The 8,689-nt window shown below is 46.6% G+C and overlaps 1 protein-coding gene across 1 annotated transcript; it reads right to left on the bottom strand.

Annotated features, from left to right (window-relative positions):
* Window positions 1-271: 271 nt before the first annotated feature.
* Window positions 272-8,625, bottom strand: LOC121308779 (ribosomal protein S6 kinase-related protein-like). The gene is made up of 12 exons (XM_041241399.1): window positions 8,344-8,625; window positions 6,989-7,273; window positions 6,676-6,759; window positions 6,188-6,256; window positions 5,580-5,649; window positions 4,137-4,244; window positions 3,695-3,735; window positions 3,430-3,457; window positions 2,602-2,691; window positions 2,240-2,328; window positions 1,557-1,667; window positions 272-1,276 (listed from the first exon to the last, which is right to left on the bottom strand). Exons 1-12 carry the CDS (start codon window positions 8,374-8,376, stop codon window positions 1,052-1,054), a joined length of 1,233 nt encoding a protein of 410 aa, XP_041097333.1. The 5' UTR covers window positions 8,377-8,625; the 3' UTR covers window positions 272-1,051.
* Between the last annotated feature and the right edge of the window lie 64 nt (window positions 8,626-8,689).

Here is an 8,689-nt window from a genome sequence, read left to right as displayed (position 1 = left end):
GTTTTTTTAAGCAGAAGGCGGATTGTAAGCGCGTTCTTGTGAATGGAAATCCTGCAGACACCCAGGCTCAGTTTTAGGAAACCCAACACCATTACTTTCTAATGTAAAAATATATAAGCAATTGATGTTTGTGTTTTTAGTAATACAGTACTTTTTCAATAGTAAATCTGGACGCATTGAAGGCTAAAGAAGGCTCCGTTTTTATCAGTCACCCATCCTTATTCCACACAGGGGGTGTTTGATTGCAAGGGAAACACTTGCAGTTTGTAGTTGTATTTGATCAGTGAAGTGAATACCTGAGATTCAATAACAAACAATAATGCAGAAACATCATTTATTTGGGCTTGAGCGACACATTTTAAATAACATTTGCTTGAAAAACGTTAAGAACATATTGCTGTTTATCATTATTCAGTACAAAAGCGATCGGTAAACACAGTTCAGTGATTAAACACACAATGAAGCAGAGACCCCCCCACCTGGCTCAGAATAACCACCGACACTGCTCTTGTAAGAAGGGAATATCTCCGCAGAAAACGAGCTTTGAGTTCAGTGAAGTTTGCGTGCAAGTGTGTCTGCAGAGCTGGGGTAAAGCACAGGTGCAAGCTGCCATTATAAAAATTTACCTCGGTAAAGTGGAACGGTTATTTAAAGGGCGGGTTTGCATTCTGTCCCGTTATATTATGCATTTACCATGGTTATGCAGCACTGCTTAGGAACTGCCTTCTTTAAACTGCTCTGCATTGCCATTCAATCAAACCTATGAAACTGAAACACCAAACCCCACCCAGCAGCAATAGCCCCATGCTGACTGACACACTGCTGATGAACAGTCTCTGATGTGCCTCTGGAAACTCTGACTGGAAGTCTGTAGAACAGGGCTGTGTTTGTGATCAACTCCACTCAGTAAATCAGAGAACTGGACACCTGTTTGAGCTCTGGGGTGTACTGTGGAAGTAGAAGGCTGTGCATAGCTGCAGGATTCATCGGATTGTCTTTCTAACTGAACAACTGCATTTAGAAATAACTGGTGATCTGTGCATATCAAGTGTCATTTCAAGTTGAGTGCTTCGGTGAGGTCACAGTCGAAGTTCTGGAAGGAGTCCTGCCCCTGCCCCTGCCCCTGGCCCTGGCCCTGCTGCTTCTTCAGCTCCAGGATCAGGCCCATGGGGTTCTTCTGCAGCAGGTGTGTGTCGAAGGTGGTGCCCCGGAAGAAGGGCTGCTTCTTGAAGTGATCGAGGTGGTGCAGCCGCTGCACAGGGTTTTTACACAGCAGCTGAAACAAGCAACGGACACAAGCAGCAGGTGAGAGGGCGTGGAGTAAAACCAGATTCCACTTTCCCGTATGAGAGACATAAAAAAAAACCACAACATTGCTAAAACAAGTACTGTTATTTTTTTATTTATTTATATTTTTACATTTCTTTTTGCAGTTACATCATTTGGCCACCTAATGGCGCTGTGTGCTATGTGGAAAATCCCAATGCAGCTTAACAGCAGACAGCAGTCTCTTTCAAACATCTGTGTGAACAGGCAGCCTTGAATGCAACGGTTACCTCGCTGAGCAGGAGGGAGAGCTGTGGGCTGAGCGTGCTCGGCATGTCATATTTACTTCTCCTGACCATCCTCAGCATGGACGAGTGATCTGGCTCTGCGGCTACAGGGAACTAGGTGAAGGCACAGGCAAAAAGACAATAAGACAAGGGCACTGTTAAGAGACCGAGCCCCAACCCCCCTCCCTCTTGTTTGTTTTCTAGGGTAAACTTTGCGTTTCTATTTGCCTCTGCAGTTCTGTTAAGGGATGCAAGTTGAGACTTGTGCTGGATCGTTCCTCTGCTTAATTGCATTTACTAAAATCAGTACAAACACGAGCCCGTCAGAGCTTGCTTTGTAACCGTTTATGGACCAGTGATAAATAAGCAGGCATGCTGTTCACTAAAAGAAAAACACTGGGTCGAAATACCTTGATATCACATTCCAGCACTTAATGTCAGCTACACAAGTTCACCCTGGTATTGTAAAAACACAGAAAATGCAGTAAAGCAGAGCAAAGCACAGGAAAGCACTGTCAAGTACAGAGTGGTTTGGTAAAGCATATTAAAAACTACGGCAAACCAGGGTAAACTATTGCAAGCGCACACTCTCCACTGCAGCTTCTATAGCCCGGGCTTGGAGCACAGCTGAAACTACAACGCTATCTTGCTGTAAAAAAAAAAGAAAAAAAAGCCCAGCCCCTTACCTTCCCTGCAGCCAATGAGAAGAGCAGGATGCCCAGCGACCACCAGTCAGCAGTGTGGTTATAGGGACCTCCACTCAGAACCTCGGGAGCTGGAACAGAAGAGGGTTAATGTAGGATGAGGTGCCAGGCGAGACAAGCCGAACCCGCAGTACACCCTGGAGCGGTTCAAACCAGGGCGCTGGCCGCCACATTCTCTCCCGATTCTACGGTGCACCTGTGCACACGGTGAGCCTGATTTTCCATGCCCAGGTAAAACAGTCACTGTGGAGGGGCACTCTACCAGAGATTAGACCTTAGGGGAAACTACTGTGGTGCATTTCTATTTCTGCGATTGCTTTCAGCCCCCTGCAGCATCTCCTCACCCATGTACTGCACTGTCCCGCAGATAGTGTACGCCTTTCCTCCTCTCTCCAGCCGACGGGACAGCCCGAAGTCTGCCAGTCTCAGGTGTCCTGAAAGCAAGACAGACTCTGGCTCATTAACTTGTTCTTTCAAAGGATGTGTAATAATGACCCTTTACTAACTCGATCCTGTACCTTTCAGGTGACACATATAGTTGATCTGTGCCACCTAGTGGGCTGCACAGAATCTCTCTCAGCTGGGGGAAGAGGCACCCGACTCTGTGCCATGTGGGTTACAGAATGGAGCTGTGGAGCCAGGCTTGGTCTGAAGCTGCTGAAATACCTGGGTTCTGTGCCTGTGCCCACAGTCCATGTCTGGACACTCTATGCTGCCATCTGGTCTGGACTAACACCAAACCAGCCTGCCCAGAGTTACACATCAATCAATACTGATTTATACAGCTCCTTTCATAGTGGACCACCATCACAAAGTGCTTTACAAGATAGTGAGGAGCAATGCATGACACATTAAATACAGTGAAATACAGGGCATAGCACATTAAATACAGTGAAATACAGGGCAATGCACATTAAATACAGTGAAATACAGGGCATAGCACATTAAATAGTGAAATACAGGGCAATGCACATTAAATACAGTGAAAAAAACCAAAAACAACAATGCAAATCCATGAAACAGACATGCAAGTAGGAAAGGGCTACAGATGCAATGCAGGCACATTACTCTGTGTTTCACTGGGGGTTAGAAAGGGGTTCACGATGGTTGCTGGGAAATGACGTGCAATATAACAAATACTTGAAAAAAGATTTCAACAAAAGAGACGTTACCTTGGTCATTCAAAAGCACATTTTCCATCTGAGTTTAAAAAAAAAAAAAGTCACAGATTTTTTTTCAATTATTTTGAGTTCAGTTACATGTCTGAACAATTTACCCATGATCCCATATATAGCACTACGAACAACACTCTGCTCTGTGTATGCATGCAGGGACGCGCAAGGGTAAAGAAGCGCTTGCAAGCATTTTAAAAACACATTCACCTTTTGCTGTTTTTCATTAGGACTAGAAAAGGCATCCCATATAAGTTGCAATTACCTTTATGTCCCTGTGTATAATTCCAACACCATGGAGAAATCCTGGAGGAGAAACACAGAGTTACATCTTCTGTCCAAAAAAAAAAAAAAAAAGCCAGCCAGCTTTGTATAGACACAGCCTGCAAGGACAGTTGGGTTTTTGCTGGTGTCTAACTCACCAGCCACAGTCTGGCTTTCTCAAACTGCAGCGCAGCTAAAGAGCGCCACCAGGTGGGAGTTACAGCTTTGGCATTTTCTTCCAGCACATTCCACATTACAGTATTTAAATCTTAAGTCTTACTCACTAGTTTAATATTATATATTTTTCTCTTTGTAATTTTTGGTGTTTACTTGACTTGACACTAAGATGCCCAAATGCTATGACTTTCACATATTGTTTAAGGAAAGATTTCTCCCATCTCCCGCCCCCGCGAGCGACCCTATCAACGGTTCCTGCTACTCACCGACAGCTAAGCCGAGCTCGGCAGCAAACACTTGAACGGCATCCTCTTCAAACTGCCCAAGCGTTGACCAGTATGTGTGGAGGTCGCCTGTGCTGCAGTACTCACACACTGCCACCAGGGGAAGAGAAGAGACAGCTGTGATTGCAGGTGTTCTGTTAACTGTGCTAACACAGGCACAGCAGCACAGAAACCAGCGGTCCAGGAGCACCGTTTATACCTCCCCTGTCCAGGCTGGGAACACTGCACTGATCTCATCAATCTACACAAGTGATTTAGAGCACTTTACAGCACCAGGGGAATCAGCCTGGTGAGGATAACGTTCCACTCGATTAAGAAACGAACTCTAAAAGGGACCCAGTTCTTTTAGAGCGCTCGCACATGCTTCCAGAACACAGGGATGAAGCAGTATAGAGGGTGGTCCTGATGCGAGGAGGGTGAAGAGTAACGCTGGCTTCACACAGGAGAGGTGACTGGGTCTGGAACACTTCCAATCCGAAGGGGTTGGTTCAGGGGGTGACTGGTACAGCACAGCAGTCGGGTCCGGCACTGGGAGTAACACAGGGGTGCCCAGGGTCCCAGCAATACCCACAGCTACAACCAGGGGGGTTAAAGCAACTATATACCTTCTAGGTTGATTCAGGGCCAACAAAAAATGCATGCAGCCGGGGATTTTAAATCACCCAGCCGGTTACACTCCAAGTGAATGCATTCGGGTTGTAAGTTTTGAAACGTGTTCCGGTTTTGTGTGCTCTCTCTGAGAACATTAGACCGCGGGGGTGTGCTGTGAGATTCGAATACCTCTCATCACAAAGCTGACTGGGAATGCAGATGAGATGGAAAACGAAATATGAATAAATGCACTGAACCTGCTACCCCACACAACGCATCTTTCTTAGGAGGTGAAATCCTGCACACAGAGACATGGTTCAGTGCCACCTGCTCAGTTCTGCGCAGAAGGGAATACAGTTGCTTTAAGCGGAAATCAGGAGAAAAGAATTCAAACGCTACCAACGTATCTAACTACTGATGCACTCACTACTAGAGGAGTAAAGAAAGAGGGGGGTCTATTCCAGCTGCCAGCGCTGTGCTCACATTCGAACAGGGGGCAGCTGGGTTTGCATTCCAGCCACACCCTCTCAGTGAGGACCGGGCAGGCGTTTCAGAGATCTATCTGACCGCTAACGAAGTTCAACTATACCGGATCCAGAGGGCTAGGACCGCAATGAGGGTTACTGCTGTTGAGATAAACAGATCTAAAATAACTTGAAATGGTCCGCATTGGACAGCATCATGCAGTAACATCCTGGGACCCCCTTAGCAAACTTTTTCTGACCCCCAAAGGTTCATACAGTTTGAGAACCACTGGAGGCGCCGAGCCCAGCTTAACCCCGGTCCCCTGTCCCGTGCGAATGTGAGCGTGGCGCCGGAGCGACGGGCACTCACTAATGAAGAGGTGGCGCAGGGTCTGCCAGCAGTCCTGCAGGCCGTGCAGAAAGGGGTGCCGCACCTGGCGCTGGGGAGGAAGAGTGAACACAACGGAGTAACAGAGAGAGAGTGACCTGCAAGAGCTGCTACAGTGAGTGCCGTGAAAGAGAAGCTATGCGCCTCCCACCCAGGCATGGGAACAAGACTCCCATTGCATAGCCGTTTGATCCAGTCCTGGGTTTGCTAGGAGTTTAATAAGACTTGCTTCAGCTTGTTACCTGCACACTGCGGCTAATCAAGCTGGTAGTAAAACCTGGAATGGGTGAAGCTGCTATGCAATTGGATTCATATATCCATCCCTGCTCCTAACCACATCCTAGATGCCCACTGGATGTTCACAATGCTAGCACTGCCTCTCGTAAGCACTGAAACCAATGAGAGTTTACAAAACAGCTTCAAATCAAATATGACCATGAATAATGACTAATGCAGCCGGGAATGAAGCGGTGCCAGCATCCTAATGGTGTGACACACGGGCATGTTAGAAAGCCTTCTAGTTTAAGCAAAGGTGGTCATGAGATAACCAGCAGCTGCTCTAACGAGTTACTAACGAGTTCGCTAAATACCTGGATGATCACCTCTTCTTTAGATTGTTCCAAAACACCCTGCTTTAAAATCTCAGATTTCAGCAAAACCTGCAAATAAATAAATAAATGTGGGATGTGATGCAAGCAATCGGAATATCTCAGCTACAAACCCCTTTGTGTCTGAACAGCAGCTTTCTTCACCTGTAATTCTAATGGCACATTCTTTCTTTTTTTGAAGTATGCCGTGCCCCCTTGTGGCTGCTGCTTTTTCGAACGAGGAACGGGGATTGAAAAATGAACTGGCATCTCTCGGCCCACTGAATTGAATGGAAAGGCGAACCGCAAAAACCGCACGGGTTCAAAAGAGGAACGTCTTACCACTCAACTGCTGAGCGGGCTCTGTGTTCGAGAGGTATTCCCATGTGTCTTACGCTGTTGTTCGGTATTATTAACTGGCCAGCCGGACAAAGCCGCTGCGTTAATTGGAATGAGTTTCCAGTTTCACGTTGCCCTGCTGGACAGCTTGCCTTCACGGCGTATGTCTTCTCCGTCCCTCTGTCTTCCACCTTCAGAACTGGTCCATAGGAGCCTTTGGCTATGCAGTCCAGGATCTGCATGAACCATGAGAGGTATAGATTAGCACACAAAGCCAGCAGCTTCAACGCATCCTGCAGGACTGATCAGCAAAACCAATACTGTGACTCGGATACTCAAACTAGCACGCTGTCTTTTTTTCTGGAAACTTTGAAAACAGCTAGTTAACATAAACACAAAACACAAACAGAAAAACATCTAGAAGTCGGACTGAGGAACGCACCTGAAATCCCTGGCTAGCCGTACCTGAAAGCGCTGTTTTCCGGGGAAGGAGCGGTGAGGGAACTCGGGGAGGAACAGCGAGATGAATCCCGTCCTCGGCCACTCCAGAGCATCCTTGTCAGGACTCGGAGAGCCAGGCGGCGGCGGCGGCAGCTCCGGACTCTGCTCGAGTTCGTCTTTGATCTTGCGCCCCGTGAAGCGGAACGGGCCGAACTGGCAGAGTCCGGTCGGGAGCGAGTTACCCAGACTGGACAGCAGACCCCTCCAGCCTGACCCGCTGGGGTTATTATCGGCAAGCAAGCCCTTCCCCTGCAGGAATCACCACCGCCCGCTTTATTACTGCACACACACACGGGGCCACGTTCTCATTATTAACACCTTTTACTAAACCAGGAATAATACAAAAATTATTGCCAGTTAGAAAGACCCCAAAAGACTTTAACATCAGAGCTGAGCAAAGAGAACTTCATATATTTTTATTAACTAAGCTCAGAGAAAATGAAACCGGTGTCTATATTAATTTGTTTTGCGCAGATACTGGCGCCAGCAGCTGAATCAGCTGCCTTACTGCCAGACAAATCCTACTGGTAGCAACTCTGCCTTAGTAAAATGGTGCACTTCTCCTTTATCGAATATGGTAAAAAGGATTGTTCCCGCACCGTTGGTCGCGATCAATAACACACACAAAACGAGGCGAAGTGCTGCAGGGAAAACGTGGTACTTGCTGAGGACGTGGGTACTGTCTGCACAGACCGAGAGCACAGCTTGCAAAACCTCGCATCCCCGGAGCACAACGCGTCGCCAATTACACGCGCAACTGCAGGGGCTGAAAACACCCGTGTGCGTGCCCCTGTTACGCACCCTGTAATTAACTTAAATGCACTGCGCAGCAAACAAGCAGACCCCTATTTAAATATAATATTTTAACTTACAAAAGAACATCGCTTTGTAATACGAAATGAATACCGACTGTATTTTAGATGGTGCAATATTGAAATACTCAAATCATGACTGTACCTAGTTACTTATATAGCAGTATCTGTAAATAAATAAATTAACTCAAACTACAAATAAAATCAATATAAACGCACATGGTTTGTTCATTTCCATTTCTCTAAACTTGTAAGACCGATGTCTGTTAGTTCAGCCCTGCCGTGTAACTGCAGCATAGCCCAGCACAGTCCCGTCAATCGTCTGGGGTTTCTTCGGGCACTAGAATTAGTCCGCGCGTAATAACATAAAACAGCATAGGTTAGGAGCAGTGCGGGTTACAATCAGACCGAATGTGAATAACCTCAAAGAACATAACAATTAAAACAGTCTTCGGACGCTACTAACACACGCATTAGAGAGCAGTTACAAAGGGAACACTAACTCACCGTGTTGTTGCTGTGACTGGCGTCAGCACCCATCCCGGACTGAGGCTGTCTCTTATTATTCTGGGCTATTTCACTGCCACTATTGTCCTCAATCTGCGGGGTTTAACTGAGCGAAGTCGCACGTTGCTTGCACTACAGTATCGGGTTATCAATCACAATCTGCATTTATAATATATTATTTCTATTATATTATATTATATACTATTACTGGCGGCTCGGATTCAGAACCCCCAGGTTCCAGGGACTCCGTTACGTAAACAACTCTAATCCCCAATTCCAATAGATCCAACCTACGCAATTCAAACCCTCTTAATACCCGCCCCTGTCATTAATAATGAAGCAGAAC

The sequence above is a fragment of the Polyodon spathula genome, unplaced genomic scaffold (genome assembly GCF_017654505.1).
Source record: "Polyodon spathula isolate WHYD16114869_AA unplaced genomic scaffold, ASM1765450v1 scaffolds_766, whole genome shotgun sequence".
Lineage (NCBI taxonomy): Eukaryota > Metazoa > Chordata > Actinopteri > Acipenseriformes > Polyodontidae > Polyodon > Polyodon spathula.
The sequence above is the reverse complement of the archived record's forward strand: the minus strand, read 5'-3'. Positions and strand labels throughout refer to the sequence as shown.